General features: G+C 42.8%; 1 protein-coding gene across 9 annotated transcripts in view; it reads right to left on the reverse strand.

Annotated features, from left to right (window-relative positions):
* Nucleotides 1–3,077: 3,077 nt before the first annotated feature.
* The window catches only part of CEP192 (centrosomal protein 192), a 140,114-nt gene continuing 120,562 nt past the window's right edge, over nucleotides 3,078–22,629 (reverse strand). For 7 of the 9 annotated variants that reach the window (XM_009192319.4, XM_009192321.4, XM_009192322.4 and 4 more), the window contains 6 exons: nucleotides 22,326–22,421; nucleotides 14,577–14,696; nucleotides 14,026–14,147; nucleotides 11,782–11,911; nucleotides 10,643–10,701; nucleotides 3,078–3,499 (listed from right to left, as the gene is read on the reverse strand). In XM_009192319.4, coding sequence (XP_009190583.2) covers nucleotides 3,361–3,499; nucleotides 10,643–10,701; nucleotides 11,782–11,911; nucleotides 14,026–14,147; nucleotides 14,577–14,696; nucleotides 22,326–22,421 — 666 coding nt within the window. In that variant the 3' untranslated portion in view covers nucleotides 3,078–3,360. The remainder of the gene's footprint in view (nucleotides 3,500–10,642; nucleotides 10,702–11,781; nucleotides 11,912–14,025; nucleotides 14,148–14,576; nucleotides 14,697–22,325; nucleotides 22,422–22,629) is intronic. The other 2 variants (XM_009192323.4, XM_009192318.4) reach the window with 1 other exon arrangement.

Consider the following 22,629-nt stretch of genomic DNA (forward strand, 5'->3'; position numbering starts at 1 on the left):
GTAGGAGGAAGGGCTGTGTCCCTCCTCTCCACTCTCAGGTCCCTCCACCATAAAAAGCCCACTCTCCATAAAGCTGTTGAGAATTAAGTACCACAGCAGACACAGAGCACCTAGGACACTGCTTGGCACACTGAAGCACCAGTAAACATTTAGCTGTTACTACTAGGAAATATGTCCTGGAGACGCATAAGAAACCGCTAAGAAATCTTGGGGCAAAGGTGGAGGCTCTCTCGAGAAGAGTGTTTACTGGGAGTGGGGAGAAACAGCTGGGCATCTGCAGCAGGGCAGATGGTGGGCAGACAGCCTTCCAGAACAGGAGAGTGTGGCAAACGCACCAGAGCCACTCGGCGGTCAGTCACACTCCTGCAGGCCACGCGAGGCTGTCCAGGTGCTGAGGATGCAGGCGCGCAGGGTCGGCCAGGTGTCCTGTCATGCAGACCTTACATTCCACAGGAGGGAGAGCAAACAAGTAGGAACACATGCGGCGGACATGAAGGCCACACCACAACGGACGGTGTGATGCGCGGAGGAGGAGCTTGCCTTGGATGGGGCAGGAGAGCCTCTCTGTGAAGCGGAGCTGGCCACGCCAAAGCCTGGGGAAGAACCTGAGACATGAGCACGGAGCTGGCTGGAAGAGCAGGGAGGCCACTCAGCTGCAGCTCAGGGGGGATGGCAGTGGCTGGGAGTGAGGACCTCCAGACCACAGGGACGAATCTGGGCTTTATGCCATGTGCAGGTGACTAGCCTCACATATAAGCAGGGAACCTAGGCTCTGGTTTACCTCTTTCAAAAGATAACCCTGTCTTCCCTGGAGAGAAGGATCTGGAGCTAAGAGCAAGCAGGTGGTCTGGTGAGGAGAGGACTGCAGTGGCCTCAGAGATGACTGAGCTGAGGCTGCTGTGGCCAGTGCTGAGACGGATGGATGAGGATTTGTTAGAGGCACCATTTACAGGGAGCGATGTGAGGGCTTGAGGGTAAGGAAATGGGTTGGTAGAATGAGGAAAGCAAGGCGAAGCCCGTGAGGCAGGGAGAGAATCACAAGTCAGAGCCGCCTACGTGACAACCAAATGGAAGCATCTGGCTGGACCCACGAGTCCGGAGCTCAGAGGAGAGGTGGAGACTGAAGACATCAGTGTGGGAAGGGACGGGGAAGAACGGAGATTGCTAAAGCCAAGCTTCTCAACAACCTTGCCCGGGCACTGTTCTCACGCTGGCAGCTGTCTTGAAGACAGCGTAGTCTGCATTTGCTTTAGGAGTGGTGACTGGTTGCACAAATCATTTGTTCATACCCACCTGCTCTTCAAACGCCAAGCATCATGTTTCCAAATCACGGAGGCATAGGACAAACTGCAGATCCCTAAAAGACACTTTTAAAGAAGAGTCACGTTTGGCCGGGCACAGTGGCTCACGCCTGTAATCCCAGCACTTTGGGAGGCAGAGGCGGGCAGATCACCTGAGGTCAGGAGTTTGAGGCCAGCCTGGCCAACATGGCGAAACCCTGTCTCTACTGAAAACACAAAAATTAGCTGGCATAGTGGTGGGCGCCTGTAATCCCAGCTACTCGGGAGGCTGAGACAGGAGAATCATTTGAACTCCAGATGGAGGTCGTAGTGAGCCGAGATGGTGCCACTGCACTTCAGCCTGGGCGACAGAGCTAAACTCTGTCTTAAAACAAATAAATAAGAGTCACCTTTATAGTTTTGTCATTTAACCCTGTTTTTTGACCTTCTGAGTATAAATTGAAAGGCAAAGTAACAGTTGCACAGAATTGAAACTATTATGACTGCTATGAACTGACCTTGGCAAACACTTAAAAGACCATGGCAAACAGTCTTAAAAAGCAATAGCACGGTTTTCAAACTTTTAAGGCTGAATGTTGTCCAATAAGCACAAATTCAAGCATGAGGTCATCCCATATTTGATGCACAAAATCTAGAAGTCAAGCAGTATCAGTAAAAGTACCACCTGTTTAACTTGTGAAAAAAATGTTTTTACAAATTTGATTTCTAAGCAAAAATTACTCAGCAAAAGTAAAGTGAAGTGGAAAAAGGAAAAAGGGATCTGTTTTTTCCTCGAGCTCACAGTCATTGCTCTTAAACTGTAATTGGTTTAAGTCTTCCGGCCAGCTTTCCACAAGCCCCGAGGTCTTTCTGCTCCACAGAATATCCAACTGTGATCATCCCCGAGCAACTATACAAATCTGGGATTTTGTTGCTTCAGTCAAAGGCAGTGAGCTGGGGCTCAGAAAGCCTCATCAGGAGACTCTCGAATAACGGTGAGAAGAGCAATTAATAACTACGTCCCTCCTGGGTAAAACCGTGTCACTGGCCGGGCGCGGCGGCTCACGCCTGGAATCCCAGCACTTTGGGAGGCCGGGACGGGCGGATCCCGAGGTCAGGAGATCGAGACCATCCTGGCTAACGTGGTGAAACCCCGTCTCTACTAAAAATACAAGAAACTAGCCGGGCGTGGTGGTGGGCACCTGTAGTCTCAGCTACTCCAGAGGCTGAGGCAGGAGAATGGCGTGAACCCAGGAGGCAGAGCTTGCAGTGAGCTGAGATCGCGTCACTGCACTCCAGCCTGGGGGACAAAGCGTGACTCTGTCTCAAAAAACAAAAAACAAAAAACAAAAACCCGTGTCACCGCCTCGACCTCAAGCCTACCATAGACAGCTCTGGGGGCCTGCTGTTTCCCTCCCTGCGTCCCACTGGAACCTACCCCATCTGTACCAGCTTCTGCAGCAGTTGTCCTGTTTAGCTTTACATACAGTATGTGAGGTCAGAGGAGATGTAAAGACTCAAGATACCAACGTGGGAACCTCTTCACTGTGTTTGCACAGACTACGAAGGCTTCCCCTCTCGGTAAAATAACCAGCTGCTTGAAAAGCAAATTGTCCTTTCTACTTTGGGCAACTGGCTAAAAGTGGAACAGAGAAGGAATTTCTTAGGAGAAAGGAAACTGTGCGATTGAGGATAAAAATCATAGAACAGATACAGAAGCTTGAAAATAATTAACAGAATAAAGTGATATTTAATTTCTGTATGACATTATAGAAAAAGACAAGCTTACTGAAAAACTTCTGGATATACATTAAAATATATTCCATATTTATTCAGAATATCATAATCAGTGCAAACAGAGAACTCTCTTCTCACCTGTAAAAGTTAAGTACAATACTGTAGGCTAGATACATGATATTTCAGTCAAGTCTTCAGTATTAGCTTGTAAAAAAAAATCTACAATTATAGATATCCAATTTATCATACAAAATATATATACAAAAGCATAATTGTAGTGTAGAAAGATAAAGTTAACAAAATACAACTTATGTAATTTACTTTACACAAAAATGTATTCTAGTTAATTTTTTCCAAGAGCTTCACCAATTAGTCGAATAGCAATACTCTTGCCTTCATCTGTTTGAATGACAAGCAAAGCTTCAAATTTGCCTGCGGACTTCGGTTTGAACTGCACGGGCATGTTGATGTAATGCTGGGCTCTGGAAAGAGAGAGGCACATGACAGCGGCATGTCGTGACAGTACCTGCAACCCTGTCCCAGGCAGCACAGCGCCTGGCTCAGGTGTTGACGAAAGAGCTCGGTCAAGCCACATTCAGCTTAAATGTATTTATAATTTCTTTGATGCTATTATTTAACGAGAAAATGACACAAAGGAGAGAAAAATCTAAAATTGGATTAAAACAGTATTACATACATATATATTCCTGGCTATCCAGCAACTATTAATATACAAAAAGGAAAATAAGATGTCTAAACTATCACATATACAGTTTTATATTCTGCCTGCAAAAGCTATCTACCTAAGAAAGGGTTCGGGAACACCCTAATTGCCCGTTTTACTCAGTCCAGATAGCATATTGTACTAGAAAGATTAAAACAACTTGTCCCAACCCTATCATTAATGGGCTGTGCAGGTTTTGCTCTAAAATTCATATGGAACTTTTTTTTGAGACGTAGTTTCACTCCTGACGCCCAGGCTGGGGTGCAATGGCACCCCACTTCGGCCTCCCGGGTTCAAGCAATTCTCCTGCCTCAGCCTCCTGAGTAGCTGGGATTACAGGCGCCTGCCACCGTGCCCAGCTAACGTTTGTGTTTTTAGTAGAGGCGGGGTTTCACCATGTCGGCCAGGCTGATCTCAAACTCCTGGCCTAAAGTGATCCGCCCGCCTTGGTCTCCCAAAGTGCTAGGATTACAGGCGTGAGCCACCACACTAGGCTCGAAACTTTCATCAAAAATATTCTAGAAACTTTACTTTCAGATTACAGTATATAGAGGCAGGTAATGAGTGTCCTATGGTTAAAAATAGTACTCTGGGAGGTTTGTTTTTGTCCCTAAAACTATGTCCTAAGAGCCTCAAAATACACCTCAAAATATGCAATTTAACAAGTTATTCACAGTGTGAATGAGGCTACACACGTATGACACACAGCCCATGTGATGTCATCAACCTCAAGGCTTAGCCGTTTTTAAGTGGACATTCTGAGCTCAGGGGAAGGAACTTCACCCCTTAGTCTTATCTCAGAGCTGTGTGTTTTAAAGCCTGGCAACCAGAAGTGATGTACGTTTCAGTTTCCAGCATCTGTCCTGAAAAACCCAGCAGTGTCGGCTCTTGGGTGCACAAGAGTACACCGGGCACGAGGTTTAGAAAACAGCTTCAGTATTTCAAAGCCTTTTCCTGGATATAACTGATAATACAGATAACATATGTTCTTAAATATATCTATATAGCGCAAAGGTGTGTATGTATATCTCTCTATATTTTTATTTAAAGGCTGGGTTATTTTTCCCAAATGCATTACACTTGTTTTACCATGTCAAAGATAACGTACTTTTTAAAAAAAATCTAATCTGGCCCATGGCATTAGCTACCATTTTCTGTTTCATGTTGGCGGTCAATACTTGGATATATATAGTACCATTTGCCTATTTAAGAGGCATTATAACGTATGAATTACTAAAAATAATAAAATATCCCAAAACAAATCTCTGGAAGAACTCATTATTAACAAATTTCATCACAGAATATAGAACTGTTCTATATTAAACTGAAAATTTAAGTCTACTGTGATTAAAATATATCATCTGCTTTAGAGTTACAGATACACGGAATAAACTGGAATGCAATTTAGAAAGAACTACAACATTTAATACAGCTATAGAACACTCCCAGCAAGATGGATATACTTTAAAAAGTACTTTGTAGTACTCTTATTAAGAACTAATTTAATCTCCACACACACACACACACACACACACACACACACGGGAAAAGGCAGCGGGAAAGTCCTCTGAACCCAGTGGGGAGGTCTAGTTCAGATCCTCTCTCTAGCTATGATGGATTTACCTGCAAAGGCACACAGAACAGAAACACATCTAGGGAGCAGAGAGGCCATCAGGCTGTGCACACCCAGCCCCCAGCTCCCTGCAGGCCCCATCTACGTGGAAAGGGCTTAGTGGAACCTACAAATTCTAGCAACTACACTTCTTTCTTTTCTTTCAAAACATTTTTTTTTCAGATGGATTCTTGCTCTGTCGCCCAAGCTGGAGTGCAGTGGCGCAATCTCAGCTCACTGCAACCTGTTTCCCTGGTTCAAGCCAATCTCCTGACTCAACCTCCTGAGTAGCTGGGACTACAGGCATACGTCACCAGGTCTGGTTACTTTTTTTTTTTTTTTTTTGAGACGGAGTCTGGCTCTGTTGCCAGGCTGGAGTGCAGTGGCACAATCTCGGCTCACTGCAACCTCTGCCTCCTGGGTTCAAGCAATTCTTCTACCTCAGCTTCCTGAGTAGCTGGGACTACAGGCGCCCGCCGCCATGCCCAGCCAATTTTTGTATTTTTAGTAGAGACAGGGTTTCACCATGTTGGCCAGAATGGTCTTGATCTCTTGACCTCATGATCTGCCCTCCTCGACCTCCCAAAGTGCTGGGATTACAGGCGTGAGCCACCGCATCTGGCCTACTTTTTGTATTTTTAGTAGAGGCAGGGTTTCACATGTTGGCCAAGCTGATCTTGAACTCCTGACCTCAGATGAGCCGCCCGTCTTGGCCTCCCCCAAAATGTTGGGATCACACGCGTGAGCCACCATGCCCGGCCCGAAACATTTTTTTAAAGGAACACTTTCTACAGAAAAAAAAAAGCCAGTACATTAGCACATGCAAGGTAACGCCATTATCAAAGAAACTGAAAAAGGTAATAAAATTTGTTCCCACACATGGGTGAGAAGTCACTGCAGCTCAATGATAACTCTGTTCCTTGGCTTGTCACTTTTCTAGGAACTGTCCTTCTCTCTCAAATGACAGGCAAGGTCTGCCAGGATTGTGCACCCTGCACTGTGCAAGGACATGAGGGCACAGTTGAGGTGAAACCTATTAGCTACCACACCTCAGCTGGGATTAGATGTGCATGAAAAAACAGGTTAAGAGAAAGATGCTTTTTGGGACTAAGTAGAAACATAAACAAATTCTTTTAAAAAAGATATAAGAAAGAGATCACTTAGAACCCTCAAAAAAGAACCCTTACAAAAAAACCTGTTAGCAATGTTTCCTTTTCCCTATTACCTTACTTACAATCTATCATACATTCGTGCTTACCGACCTCCGCACTGGGCAAAACCCCTGTGCCTTCTTGGGGGAACTCTTCTGCCTCCTTCAGCTGGAACCAGTTGACAGCCTACGAGGAACAGCCACTTTCCCAAGCTAGTGCCGGGGCTTACAGAGAGCAGCCCCACGGCTCCCCGGGCCTTGGAAAAAGTGCTTCTTTGTAAGTAAGTATCTCCTGTACCCTAGAGATGACTATATTCCTATTATTACTTTGGAAATGTGTAGTTAATGGTGTCATAGAGCACAGGGTGATCTAACAAATGAAAACTGTGATTAACGAAAGGCTGGGAATTGCTTCTCAGGGCTTTAAGAACACAGATTTTGTTCCACTGCCAAGGCAAGCTAACTGTTGCTCTCATCTGGCAATTATGTTTTGTAAGCCTTTGTCTAAAGTCACAGTGTCTCGTGTTTGGGACAAATACAACAGCACACAATGCCGTAAGTGCCTATGACTTCAGTTCTGTGGTAAGAACTGTCACTGGGGTTCCTGTGGCATCTGCCTCTACTGTCCTGCTGCTTCTCCAAGGTCAATACAGGCCATTCTCTGTTATAAAGGAGCCGGTGTTTCCACCTTTCTTTGCCTAAAATTTACTTACAAAGTTTCCTGTAACCCAGAGTTTAGTTCATTTGGTTAAACAGATCACAGAATTAGTACTTCATACACACAATTTTCTTACTCATACTTTACCAAATTTACAATGAGCTGCTGCTATTAAAGCTATTGCTGAAATCGATACTATCATGCATTTACCCTATAGCCCCATAGTGATGGTATCGGTGAAGATTTTCTGGAAACTCACCATAATCGGAATAACTTAAGTGTCTGCCACTAATAAAGTATAAAATTATTTCATTCAAATTTATCTTCAAAGCATCAAAGTTTAAAAAGATTTAAATATGTTCAGAGTACAAACTATGCACCTTGCGATACTATTTTAAATGCTAACTTAATTGAACTGTCCAAATTTTGCTTAATTTAAAAATAGTTTCTCATGTTTCTAAGTTCCTTCTGATGCCATTAACATGACACAGGCTGCACAGGAAGGCAGTGCTGTAATCTGTGACTCTTAATTTCAAGCACTGGAACAGCAAGTCTACAAGTTCACGTCCACAAAAATGTCTACTTTTACATGACCAGCAAGAAACACATTTCATCTCTCAAAAGTGGTTTATAGAAAACAAGTTGAAGCTAAGCAAAATGTCATCTCATTTATAAATTTGAGCTTCTCATTAAAAATGTTCTAGGCATCTTTCAAAAATCCCCTTGTCTGATTCCCACTCGGCTGGTCTTGTCCCTACACTCCATGTCAGAAATAGACTCCGCCATCTGTAGCACTATTGTGATGAAATAGGTTTAGGTTCTTTCTCTGCAAAGAGTCAAATCTGAATTGGCCCACAAATTTTGGCAGAAAAGCAATTCTTTAAAAAAAATCTGTGAAGGCAAATTAAGCAAAGAATATAACATCAAAAAAGAATCTGAAATGACGACGTATTCAATAATGGAAGTTGGAAAATGAATGTTTAACTGCCGGGAAGTTTTTTTTTTTTTTTTTTTTTTTTTGAGACGGAGTCTCGCTCTGTCGCCCAGGCTGGAGTGCAGTGGCGCGATCTCGGCTCACTGCAAGCTCCACCTCCCGGGTTCACGCCATTCTCCCGCCTCAGCCTCCCGAGTAGCTGGGACTACAGGCGCCCACAACCGCGCCCGGCTAATTTTTTGTATTTTTAGTAGAGACGGGGTTTCACTGTGTTAGCCAGGATGGTCTCGATCTCCTGACCTTGTGATCCGCCCGCCTCGGCCTCCCAAAGTGCTGGGATTACAGGCGTGAGCCACCGCGCCCGGCCCAAGATAATTTTTTTAATGAAACTTTGTTTAGAAGCTTTGAAAAATATTTTATTTATTTATTTATTTTTGAGACAGAGTTTCACTCTTGTTGCCCAGGCTGGAGTACAGTGGCGTGATCTCAGCTCACTACAACAACCGCCTCCCAGGTTCAAGCGATTCTCCTGCCTCAGCCTCCCAAGTAGCTGGGATTACAGGCGCCTGCCACCATGTGTGGCTAATTTTTGTAATTTTAGTGGAGATGGGGTTTCATTATGTTGGCCAGGCTGGTCCAAACTCCTGACCTCACGTGACCCGCCTGCCTCGGCCTCCCAAAGTGCTGGGATTACAGGTGTGAGCAACCGCACCCAGCCTAAAAAAATATTTTTTAAGGTAAGAAGAGCTCCTTGAAATAAAAATCTAAAGTCCTTCCAATTTGTGACAGATGTATGCCAGTATTTACAGAAGTATTCCATTGATCCACTGCATGTTCAAAAATATACCCTGCAAAACATTTTGCTGGTGAAGATGTGGGATGTGACCCAATCTGAGGAAGCAGAATGAATAATGCAGTTATGATAAAATTTGAGTTTAGATAATAACAGTGTTCAGGATAATTTATTCAGTATCTATTTGTACTCAGTTACTAAAAATAGTTACAACAATTAGAAATTTAAATTATCTTTTTCTGAATAAACTAATTGCCTCTGCAGTCGTGCTACCATGTATGTTAGTAGTTCCAACCTATTATTACACATACTACAGCATCACTCACTAGTCTCAAATCAACTGGGGCAGCCTACAATAACTGGAGAGATCCACAGACTACTATGAGAGGAGAACTTGGAGAACAGAAGTTGGAAAACTTGAATTTGGCTGATTTTTAAACTTGGGCCTTTCTCTTCTATGTAGTTGTCACAGGGATTAAATGAAGACACACTGATAATAAAATGAGGTTCTATCAAAATCTGTAGAGTGAGCGTTGATGCATCCTGCCAGCCAAGGTCACCTACAGGGGAGATTTGATGATGATGATGATGATGATGATGATGAAGATATTGACACTGACACTTGCTATGTCTGGGCATTATTACCACATCTCTTACATTCCTCACAATTCTATGCTGTCAGTAGCTAGCATTGGCATCCCCATTTTACAAATAAGGAAATTGAGGCCAAAGAGTTTATCAAGTTTATAATTTTTAGATGTATTCATTGTTGAATTTTCAGAACTAAAATCTATAGTTTGTGCCTTCAGTCTCCTGGGAGCGAAAGGAAGGGTTTAGCCCTCAAGCATATTAAAATATTTTATAGTCCATAGAAGGAAGAGGTGGTGTGAGAGATAAAAGAATAAAAAGAAAGAGTAAGGTAGAAGGAACAGTCTTCAATCAAGCCATCTTTCCAGTATCCAGGGCTGTGAGTGAGCTTCAATTGTAGAGCACCACTGGTCTTAGTAAGTGAATAAATGGCAGGCCTAGAATGTTTGCAGAGTGGTCCAAATTTTCATAGAATAGAACATGTTTCTGGAATAGTCTCCTAATGCTAAAATGAGAGACTTTACAATAATTAAATGACTTAAAAGATTCAAAGATGAAATTAAAATTATTCTTCAGCATTAAGTCCAACAGAACCCTACTATTAAGTTCTAAATAACAATGACAACCCAGTTCGAGAGCTCAACCTAAACGTGCATCATACAGAAAAGAAAATTAGCAAGGATGATAAGAAAATGAGGCCCTGATTAAGAAGAGTAAGCGGTGTCTGAAGAATGGCAACTGAAAAACACAATAAAAGTTTTCCCAATTAACCTGGAAAGGTTTTTGTCCCAATTAATGAAAATCTAAGTCCTTGACTCTCAGCGTACCAGTGAAATAACATTTGAAACAGGAATTACTCTAAAAGTCAATCTTAAGATGATTACAGCTCTAAGATTTACGTGGCTGCAAATCCTGGGTGGGAGGAGTCACACCAGCCCAAATGCTGCGCCCTGCGGCACTGCTAAGTGCACCACGGACGGTCGGAGCTGTCCCCTGCAGGCTCCTTTTCTCTGCTTCTACTTGCGAACACTCATTTGATTAACGCTGTTCGGTGCTGGTAAGGAATCTGGAGGACCTGCAGCAGAGGAGACCTCACAAGCCCCAACTCCCAAGAAACAAAAGTCCTGCATCGCTGATGAGAACCCTGTGATCTGCGATATACTTACCTCAGAGAGTACTTGGAATGTTTGACATAGAATGGCTCTCTGGGACTCAAAAACTTCAGCTGGAATTTAATGGAAAACACTTATAAAGTTATGAAAATTAGATCTTTTAGCATATATAAGCATACCATGCATTTATTTATTACAGATACATTTCGTAAAATTAGGTATTGCCACAAAATTAGGTAGGACAACAAATGCTAATGCAATGAAAACATATTTAAGAAAATTTTAACATGAATTTAATCTAGTTTTAACTAAAGTAAAGGCTGTCCAGAAATATGTGTGTATAACAGTACAGAAGAAAAAGAAAAAGTTAAAAATTAAAATATAAGGCAGGGCGCGGTGGCTCACGCCTGTAATCCCAGCACTTTGGGAGGCCGAGGCGGGCGGATCACAAGGTCAGGAGATCGAGACCACGGTGAAACCCCGTCTCTACTAAAAAAATACAAAAAATTAGCCGGGCGCAGTTGTGGGCGCCTGTAGTCCCAGCTACTCGGGAGGCTGAGGCAGGAGAATGGCGTGAACCCGGGAGGCGGAGCTTGCAGTGAGCCGAGATTGCGCCACTGCACTCCAGCCTGGGCGACAGAGCGAGACTCCGTCTCAAAAAAAAAAAAAAAAAATAAATTAAAATATAAAAACAAATTTTTGATTTTCAAGTAAAGGGTGATGAACTTCCAGTGAGTTTATTTTCAAATACATTAAGGAATTCTGGGGGGGATGGGAGCAGGGTCTTGCTCTGTCACCCTGGCTGAAGTGCAGTGGCACAATCATGGCTCACTGCAGCCTCACCCTCCCAGGCTAAAGCGATCCTCTCATCTCAGCCCCCACCCAAGTAGCTGGGACTACAGGTACGTGCCACCATGCCCTGTTAATTTTTTTTTTTTTTTTGGTAGAGATGGAGTCTTACTATATTGCCCAGGTTGGTCTCAAACTCCTGGGCTCAAACAATCCCCCTGCCTTGGCCTCCCAAAGTCCTGAATTACAGGTGTCAGTCACTGCACCTGGCCTTATATTGCATTTTTAAAAATTACCTCATTACTACAACTTAAATATAGTCTATAGAATCATCAGGAAAATGTTTGTTATCTGAGTTGAATGCATTTACTTTTCCAAAACCCATAGTAATATTTCCAACTTACCGAGTGTGTAATAAAAGAATTATTTCGCAGATTGACTTTGAGTGTCCGTGATTCCCCTACACTGGTCGGCAGGAACCTGTACACATCTTCTGGGGCATAAACTCCACGAGCAGTCACATCAAGCTGCCTGCTTTGGGAATCGATGTAAAAGTTAAGAATTTGAAATCTACAGTAACTTAAAACTATTTTTATATATTAAAATTATGTAGTATTGCCATTAATTTGTGTTTTTCCTGGCGATTTATTTTCAAATATAGGTTTTGTAATGACAACTTATCTAATTTACGTGAAGAAGATGACAGCAGGAATCCTCTCACGAAGTGTGCGGGGTAGGCCTCCCTCTCCTCACAGCCTGGGTCTCTACCGGCCAGAAGCCCAGTTTGTATGAAGGTGGCCCTTTACCTCAGTTCACTTCACCTGGCCCCTCACGCTGCAGTACCGACTGTACTTCACTATCACCGGGACACAGGCTGCTCCAAGCGCCTGATGCAGGTATGGCCTCCAGGCAATGTTTGCTGGCGGTGCCACTGGCTCTTGCCTGGGCTTCCTGAACCCTGCACATCTGCCTCCCCTTTCTCCGGCCACTCCCAGGTCTCCGCAGGCTCCCCTCCACCCCCAACTCTCTGTGCATCTGACCTTCCCCTCACAGGGGCACCCCCCAGCAGCCCTATCTATTCAGTCAATACACAATGGTCCCTCAGGATAGCTAAAACACCTTCAGTCTCCACAAATACAAAAATGAACTTGTGATTTTTGTCCTCAAACCTGATCCTCCACTTGTGTTTGCTGAATGGTATCCGGAAGCCAACCTTCTCACAGCCATCACCCTTCATCCAGTCCATCGCAGAGGCCCTCCTATCTCCAGTCTGCCCGTTCTCTTCCTATTCCTTGACACTATTTTACTCCTGGACTCCTTTAAAATAGCCCCTCCTTACCTCCATCCTATCAGTCACACCACAGCCAGGGGACTGTCCTATACACGCACACCTGATCATGTCACTCCCGGCTTCCCAGCTCTCCAGAAGAGCAACCACCTCCTAGGCCCAACTCTGGCCTTGTCCCGCACTCCCCTCTCACACTGAACTTCTCCTGGGAACTTCTCCCACCCTCCTCACCTAGGCCATTTCCACTCATCCCCCTCAACTTAAATGTCCCCTTTCAGGCAAGTCCTTCCCAGGTTTCACAGACCAAGTTGCCTCTGTAACTTCTCCCCATTTCTTGTTTGTTTCCCCCCCAGCCGGTGTGAGCTGTGGGTTGGCGAGGCTGTGTCTCCAGAAGGGAGACGTGGAGGCACGGGGCTCAGAGAGCGAGAGAGAAGTGAGGCGTAACAGCCCAGAGGGAGTGTGCCAAGAACACGCATTCTTTAAAGGGCTCTAATTTCTTCCAAATGCATTATTGGCTCCCAAAAAATAAATGACTAAATTTATATTAAATTCAGCAGATATTTTACACATATTGTCTTTCCAGGCATCTTCCTCCAGAACTTAATTAGACCTAATTACTAATTAAGGATTATAAGAAATATTTTCATTAGGTATAATACTAAATAATATTCTCATTAAAGCTATATATGCGGCTGGTATAAGTTTTACATTTTAAAGCTTTTTAAGAATCTACTTTCATATGCTGTTTATGGGAACATAAAATGGTACAACTATTTAGGGAAAACTATTTGGCAGTTTATTTTAAAGTTTAACACATGGTTATCATGTGACCTGGCAATTTTGGGTAAAATTAGGTATTTTTACTCAAAAGAAATGAAAATGTATGTCATCTTCAGAAATGCACATAGAGTAATGTTCAAAGCACCTTAATTCATAAGAGTTCCAAATTATAAGACATCCAAAAGTCAACAGGAAAATGAATAAATTGTGACATGTTCATTTAATGGAATACCAAACAATAAAAAGAAATGAACTATAGGTACATTCAATAACATGAATGAATTCTTAAAAATAGTATGTGGAGAAAAAGAAGCCAGACACAAAGAATATATACATACATATGTATATATGTGACGTTCAAGCAAAACAAATCTATGATGACAGAAATCAGAACAGGACAAATCTTGACTGCAAAGGGACAGGTAAGAAATTTTTGGGCGAGAGGAATATTCTGTATCGTGGTTGGGGTGCTGATAATACGCATGTGAACTCAGGTAAAGTCATCAAGCATTTTACTGACTCTATTCCTCAATAAAGTACTGGTAAAAAAAAACTCGTAAGAATGACAAAAACAACATACTCAGGTATGCGAGCAGAAGCCTCTAACACAGCTTGTCTTCGGGGCTTCACTAAATGATTGATTTTAATGAGGGAATCCGTGGAAAGGGGTGCGTTTTCAGCCTCATTTTCTGCTTCGATGCTCTGTACAGAAAAATCACAGGATAAGGAAGAAGAAATAAAAACTAAGAAACTATATGGACATTTACTTATTTGAACTCTACCATTTCCTTTAAAAATTTTTAAAAGGAGATTCAAGATTTTTAAATCCCCTATATTGCAAGCTCTGTACTCTGTACTGCCTGGTTCCTCTCTCTCTCTCATGTGCCCACATGCATGCATGATGCACACGCACACAGAGTTTCTTACATGATTAAGTCAAACATGGGTTTCATGGGCTGTATGAACAATACAGCCAAACCCAGACATCAAACATGCCAATTAATACAGACAAACAAGAAAATTAGGATTATGGGACTATATTCTGCATTTTCAGGCCAATTTTTCTTGTTAATTTCCTTTCTGTTTTTAAAATACACACAATGATTTACTTAAATTCAGTGTACTACTCACCTGTCCAGAGAGTTGGAATCTCAAAGTGTGTTTCATGTGAGGCTCCTTAAGAGGGTGACATTCAACATCCCAAAACTGGGCATAATCCCCTCTACCTCTGGGCAAAAATGTGATGGAGACCTACAAAATACACACAGGAGAGAAACTGAGACACTGATCATTCAACACAGTGGCAGCTAGATTACCAGTTCGAAGACTTGGTATGTAAAAATTAAACGAACAAATGCTTTTGCACTGGCTAGTTTTCCCACTAATTGAAAGAATTTGGACAATTTCATTTCTAACAGGTTACTATACCAGATCCAAAACACTTTTTGCTTAAGGCTTTATATGACATATTCCTTAAAATGTACAATAAATGCTTTACTGTGGGGGGGACATGTTATCAGAAAGCACTAAAGCTGTCAAGTACAACACCTACACGAGGAAGGTCCAACCACAGACTCGCAATTGTCTTCCCTCGAATGCTTATGGAACCCTCTGCTGGCCAAGCAGTACCAGGACAAAGGCCTCACAGCGGCCAGGAGCTGTGGAAGATGGACAACAGGGAGGGGGGCGGCGGCTACAGGAGGCAGAACAAGACAAGTATCAGACACTCCACAGTGGCAGCTCGCATTATGATTAGCTTCCAAATGTCAGTCTCAGCCAGTGACCCTGGGCACACAGCTCAGTGATAAACACACCCTGCATGTGTACAATCTGTAAAAAGCTCAATCATGGGACAATTGTAATGTTTAAAAACAGCATTTTATAACAGTTACCAATATTAAGAGCCTTAGCTTTATCAAATAATTTAGTGTTGATAATACTGATCACTTAACAATCAATCAGTTAACAATGAATCAGGTTAACCATGAATCAGTATTTCTGAGTCTGGACTTAAACATTAAAACACGTAAGTGGCCTAATTTCTGCCCACGCAGAACCTTAAACGTAATAACCCAGTCAGCCTGAGCTCAAGGCTTTTGAGAGCCTGGAGGCAAAAGTAGGACTGGTCAGGGAGAGGAGAGTATCTGACTAGAGAATTATACCACTATGGACCTGGACTCTGAGAAGATGAAGGAAGGAAAGGGTAAAACCAAAGGAAAGGGTAAAAACCACCACTGGGCACTACGGGACTACAAAATCCTAACTATACCCCTTCAAATACCAAAAACACAAGAGAACAGAGGAGGGGAAAACCAGTATTACTGCATGTTACACCCTAGGCACATACTGGGAACTCTTAACACTCAGTATCTCAGCTAATCCCCTAGCAAGCACACTCCACTTTCTCTCTGTAGATCTGCATATCCTAGACATTTCACATAAACAGAATCACACATCTGTAGGCTTCTGTGACTGGCTTCTCTCACTTAGCACTATGTTTTCAAGGTTCATCCATCTGGATATAGCATGTACCAGTAACTCCATTCCTTTTCACTGCCAAATAATGTTTCATTTTACAGATATACCAGATTTTGTTTATCAATCCATCAGACATTTGGGTGGTTCCCACTTTTTTGTCTACTATGAATAACACTGCTGTGAACACGGTTTTGTTTGAAAATCTGCTTCAACTTTTCTAGTGTATATCCAAAGGTGGAACTGCTGGGTCATACAGTAATTCTACGTTTGGCTTACTGAGAAACTGCCCAATTATTTTCCACAGCGGCTGTACCATTTCACATTCCCTCCAGCAATGCATGAGGGCTCCAATTTCCCCACATCCTCACCAACACTTGTTATTTTCTGTTTTTCTAAAACTCACAGCCATCTTAGTAGGTGTTAAGTGATACTTTATTTCTTGTTTTGATTGCATTTTGCTAATGACTAGGAATTCTAAGCATCTTCTCACATGTTTATTGATCACTTGTATGTTTTCTTTGGGAAAATGTCTATTCAAATCCTCTGCTCATTTAAAAAATTGGGCGATTTGTCTTTTTACTCGGTTGTAAGAGTTCTTCACGTATTCTGGATACAAGTCCTTTGTCAAAAATATCATTTGCAAATTTTTGTCCCTATTCTGTGTCTTTCATTCTCTTGATGGTTTTGTTTGAAGCACAAATGTTTTTGGTTTTGATAATTCACCTATTTTCTCTTTTGTGGCTTGTGCTTTACTGGTGTCAAATCTAAGAAACCAGTGCTTAACCTAAGGTCATGAAGATTTATTCCTATGTTGTTTTTTAGAGGTTTTATAGCTTTAGGTCTAATGTTTATGGTCTATGGTCGATTTTCAGTGAATCTCTGTACATGGTACTAGGTAAGTGTGATGATTAATATTAGGTGTCAACTCAGGCCGGGCGCCGCGGCTCATGTCTGTAATCCCTGCACTTTGGGAGGCCAAGGCAGGCGGATCACATGGTCAGGAGATCGAGACCATCCTGGCTAACATGGTGATACCCCGTCTCTACTAAAAATACAAAAAATTAGCCGAGCGTGGTGGTGGGCGCCTGTAGTCCCAGCTACTTGGAGGCTGAGGCAGGAGAATCACTTGAACCCGGGAGGCAGAGGTTGCAGTGAGCCAAGATTGAACCACTGCACTCCAGCCTGGGCAACAGCGCGAGACTCCATCTCAAAACAACAACAACAACAAAACCCCACAAATACTAGGTGTCAACTCAATTGGATTGAAGCAGGCCTAGATGGCTGCTAAAGTATTGTTTCTGGGTGTGTCTGTGAGGGTGCTGCCAGAGGAGACTGACACTTGAGTCTGCGAATTGAGAGAGGAACGCCCACCCTAATGTGGGCGAGCGCATCCAATCAGCTGCCAGCAGGCTAGGAGGAGGCGGGCGGAAGAACGTGAGATAACCTTGCTTGCTGAGTCTCCTGGCTTTCGTTTTTATCCCGTGCTGGATGCTTCCTTCTGTTCCTCCTGCCCTTGGAAATCAGACTCCAAGTTCCTCAGCCTTTGTGCTTGGTGTTTGGCCAGGGGCCCTCTGACAGTTTGGCCACAGACTGAAGGCTGCACTGTTGGCTTCCCTCTCTTGAGGCTTTTAGACTCAGACTGAGCTGCTACTGGGCTTCTCTCTTCCCCAGCTTGCAGATGGCCTATTGTGTGACTTCGCCTTGTGATCGTGTGAGTCAGTTCTCCCTAATAACCTCCTTTTCTTTTTCTTTTTTTGAGACGGAGTCTGGCTCTGTCGTCCAGGCTGGAGGGCAGTGGCGCGATCTCGGCTCACTGCAAGCTCCACCTCCCAGGTTCACACCATTCTCCTGCCTCAGCCTCCCGAGTTGCTGGGACCACAGGTGCCGCCACCACAACCGGCTAATTTTTTGTATTTTTAGTAGAGACGGGGTTTCACCGTGTTAGCCAGGATGGTCTCGATCTCCTGACCTCGTGATCCGCCCGCCTTGGCCTCCCAGAGTGCTGGGATTACAGGCGTGAGCCACCACGCCCGGCCAATAACCTCCCTTTCGTATATACATATATCCTATTAGTTCTGTCCCTCTGGAGAACCCTAATACAGTAAGAGTCTACCCTAATTCTTTTTTTTTTTTTTTTTTGAGACAGAGTCTCGCTCTGTCGCCCAGGCTGGAGTGTGGTGGCACCATCTCGGCTCACTGCAAGCTCCGCCTCCCGGGTTCATTCCATTCTCCTGCCTCCCTCCCGAGTAGCTGGGACTACAGGCGCCCGCCACCACGCCTGGCTAATTATTTGTATTTTTTAGTAGAGACGGGGTTTCACTGGGTTAACCAGGATGGTCTCAATCTCCTGACCTTGTGATCCACCCGCCTCGGCCTCCCAAAGTGCAGGGATTACAGGCGTGAGCCACCGCGCCCGGCCAGTTTACTCGAATTCTTTTGCATGTGGCTATCCAGTTCTCCCAGGCACCGTCAAAACCACACTGTTTTGTATAATGTGGCTTTGTAGTAAGTTTTGAAAACACGGAGTGTAAAATCCTCCAACTTTGTTCTATTTCAAGATGGTCCGATTATTCTAGGTCTCTTGTATATCTATATAGATTTCAGAATCAGTCTTTCAATTTTAAAACAAAAGTCAGATGAATTTATTTTTAAATTAGTTTTTCTGTGTTTTGTTTAACTAAATTTAGATTAATTACAACTGTGCACTAAATCTTAGAATGAACAAAGAATAAAGTGGGCTTAGATTTTGGTGCAATTTTTTTGCAGGGCAGGGGACAAAGTTATACAAATGGTATAAGGTGTATAAATTCACAGGACAACCCGTAAAGACCATTTTGGAAAACATATTTGAGGGGTTTGTGAAAGAGGCATTTAAAAAATCTTTGATATTTAAGTCATTCTTTTTCTAACACATTTATTTACCTTTAATTCTTTAAAAATTTTTTTGAATTTTTGATTAATCTCATTCTGCTAGATTCTCATGTGACAAATGCTTTTTATGTAAAATTGTCTCTTTCCTGCTGTGGTCAATTTTGCCAAAGGTTTGTCTATTATTATTATTTTTTCCAAAAAAGCAGCTTTGGAGATGTTAATCTCTCATTTCTTTGTTTTTAATTTCACTATGTTTTGCTTTAGAACTTTTTTTCTTTCTTTGGATTTATTATTTTCACCATTCTTCAACTGACTGCTTAGCTCATTAATTTCAATTTTTTTTCTTTTTAAAATAGATGCATGACACCTATATCTTTACCACTATGGGCCCATTGTTGTTCCTTTTTTCTTTTCCAACTTTTACTTTAGATTCAGGGAGTACATGTGCAGTTCTGTTACCTGGGTATACTGCACGATGCTCGGGTGTGAGGAATGAATGATCCCATCACCCAGGTACCCAATCGTTAATTTTTCAGCCCTTTTCCCCCTTCCAGTAGTCCCCAGTTTCTATTGCTGTCATCTTTATGTCTATGAGTACCCAATATTTAGCTCCAACTTGTAAGTGAGAAAATGTGGCATTTGGTTTTCTATTCCTGTGTTAATTCATTTAGGATAATCACCTTCAGCTGTATCCATGTTGCTACAAAGGACGTGATTTGATTCTACAGCTGCACAGTATTCCATGATATACATGTACCAATCCACCATTTCTTTATCCAATCCACGGGTGATCAACAGTGGATTGATCCATGCCTCTGATACTGTGAATAGTGCTGTGATGAAGGTGCAAGTGCATGTATCTTTTTAGTAGAACAATTTGCTTTCTTTTGGGTATATATCCAGTAGTGGGATTGCTGGGTTGAATGGCAGTTCTAAGTTATTTGAGAAATCTCCAAACTGGTCTCCACGGTGGCTGAACTAATTTACATTCACACTAAGTGAATGTAAGATGCAGACTTGCTAGCATCTATTGTTTTTTGACTTTTTATTTTATTTTTTTTGAAGACAGAGTCTCACCCTGTCACACAGGCTGGAGTGCAGTGGTACAATCTCGGTTCACTACAACCTCTGCCTCCTGGGTTCAAGCAATCCTCCCACCTCAGCCTCCCAAGCAGGTAGGACTACAGGTGCGTGGCACCATGCCCAGCTAATTTCTGTATTTTTTGCAAAGACAGAGTTTCGCCATGTTGCCCAGGCTGCTGACTTTTTAATAACGGCCATACTGACGGCTGTGAGATGGTATCTCATTGTAGTTTTGATTTGCATTTCTTGTTGATAAGTGATTGGAGCATTGTTTCATGTTTGTTGGCTGCTTGTATGTCTTCTTCTGAGAAGTGTCTGTTCATGTCGTCTGCTCATTTTTAATGGGGTGAATTGTTTTGGGCTTGTTCAATTGTTTTAAGTTCCTTATAGATCCCGGGTATTAGACTTTTGCCAGATGTACAGTTTGTGAATGTTTTCTCCTCTTCTGTAGGTTGTCTGTTTACTCTGTTGATAGTTTCTTTTGCTGTGCAGAAGCTCTTTAATTAGGTCCCATTTGTCAATTTTTTTTTTTTTATTACAGTTGCTTTTGAGAATTTAGTCAAAAATTATTTCCCAAGAACAAAGTCCAGAATGGTGTTTCCTAAGTTTTCTTCTAGGATTCTTATAGTTTGAGGTCTTATGTTCAAATATTTAATCCACCTTGAGTTAATCTTTGTATGTGGTGAAAGGCAGGGGTCCAATTTCATTCCTCTCCATATGGTGAGCCAGCTATTCCAGCACTGTTTATTGAATAGGGAGTCCTTTCCCCACTGCTTATTTTTGCTGAGTTGTTGAAGATCAGATGGTTGTAGGTGTGTGGCTTTATTTCTGGGTTCTCTATTCTGTTCCACTGGTTTATATGTCTGTTTTTGTTTTGCTAACATGCTGTTACGGTTACTGTAGCCTTATAGTATAGTTTTAAGTCAGGTAGCACGATGCCTCCAGATTTGTTCTTCTTGCTTAGGACTGCTTTTGTTATTCAGGTTGTTTTTTTGGCTTTGTATGAATTTTAGCATAGTTGTTTCCAGTTTTGTGAAAAATGACGTTGGTAGTTTGATAGGAACAGCATTAACTGTAGACTGCTTTGGGCCCAGCTTGGGTTTTGACTGGGACTGTGTTGAACATGTAGACCAATTTAGGGAGTGCTGCTGCCTTAACAAGGTTAAGTCTTCTGATCGACTGACACGGGATGTCTTTCTTGTTGGGTTTCTTTTTGTGATACCTCCTCATATGCTGAACTCTATTCGAGCGGTGTGTTTATCCCGCCTCATACGCTGAACTCTATTCGAGCAGTGTGTTTATCCCGCCTCATACGCTGAACTCTATTCGAAAGTAGTGGTTTATCCCTACCATACGCTGAACTCTATTCGAAATGGTGTTTATCCGCCATACTGGAACTCTATTCGAGCTGTGTGTGTTTATCCCGCCAGACGCTGAACTCTATTCGAAGGTGTTTATCCCATTGCATTGAACTCTATTCGAAGCGTAGGTTTATCCTACCAGACGCTGAACTCTATTCGAAATGTGTTTATCCTGGCCAGACGCTGAACTCTATTCGAAGCGTGTTTATCCGGCCAGACGCTGAACTCTATTCGAAGCTGTGTTTATCCCGCCAGACGCTTAAATCCCTATTCGAAGGTAGTGTGTTTATCCCACTGACGCTGAACTCTATCTGAAATGTGTGTCATCCGCCCCACGCTGAACTCTATTTGAGCGGTGTGTTTATCCCGTTCTGCTTTGCTTCGGTTGTGTCGGGGAAACCACCAACCACGTAGAACTGTGTCTTTCCAAAAAAAGTGAGAAACCCTCTGAAAGGCTGTTATACAGACCCAGTAAAGTGTGTAGTTTGCAACAACTGCTACAGCTGCTTCAAGATTCTTTTACGGTCATTTCTGAGTTCACAGCTACATTCTATAACTTACTTTCAGTCTGAATGTCTAATAAATGAGCCCGTGAGCTTCAGCAATTAGAATGAAAAAGTATATTGCTGAGGCCAGGTGGGGGATTAGTGTTATTAGGAGACATTTGAAGGGAATATGTCAGGTATAGAAATGAATTAACATTTAAGAGGGTCATAGTAGCTGGAGGGATCTGTCACCCATGAAGATACACTGCTGACTATGCCACAAACACTGAACTGTTTTTGGGTAATGGCAGGTTTTTCTGGCTATGGCTGATAGACAAAACTCTCATCTCCATCAGTGTAGTACGACTGTAAGCACTGGCAGTCTGTGGTCTTTACTGCTAAGTGCGCCACTTTGTTTAGCGGACCGCTCTTCACACTGAGACTGCCTGCTACAGCGCACTGTGAGCGAGGCAGGCTCTTCTCTTGGGTGCACACTGCTCTGGGTGAAACAAGCTACATGAGTGGAATCAAATGAGGCACTTCCTGGACAATTTACATGATGTTCTTACTAACTGCCTATGGAAAAAAACATCGAAACCTACTTTCTGGATCCCATGGCTTTCCAGTAGACCAGAAATAGGAGAACATCTGAATGCTGCATAGGTGGCTCTAAAAACGTCTCCACTTTCATCAACTCCCTGCAAAGCAATCATTTAAACAAATTAAAAACCATAAAGCCAACGGATCAATCCCACAGAGACACTATTACCTCTACGGCTGCTGAGAACACACCACCACACTTAGCAGTGGAAACGGAGAACGCAAGGTATTCCCAAAATGGGAGTGCTACCTGACTGAGCTCTGCAGAAGGCCATCATGCTGACTCACATCACCAAAGGAGAGGTC

This window comes from Papio anubis, chromosome 19 (assembly GCF_008728515.1).
Source record: "Papio anubis isolate 15944 chromosome 19, Panubis1.0, whole genome shotgun sequence".
In the NCBI taxonomy this organism is placed as follows: domain Eukaryota; kingdom Metazoa; phylum Chordata; class Mammalia; order Primates; family Cercopithecidae; genus Papio; species Papio anubis.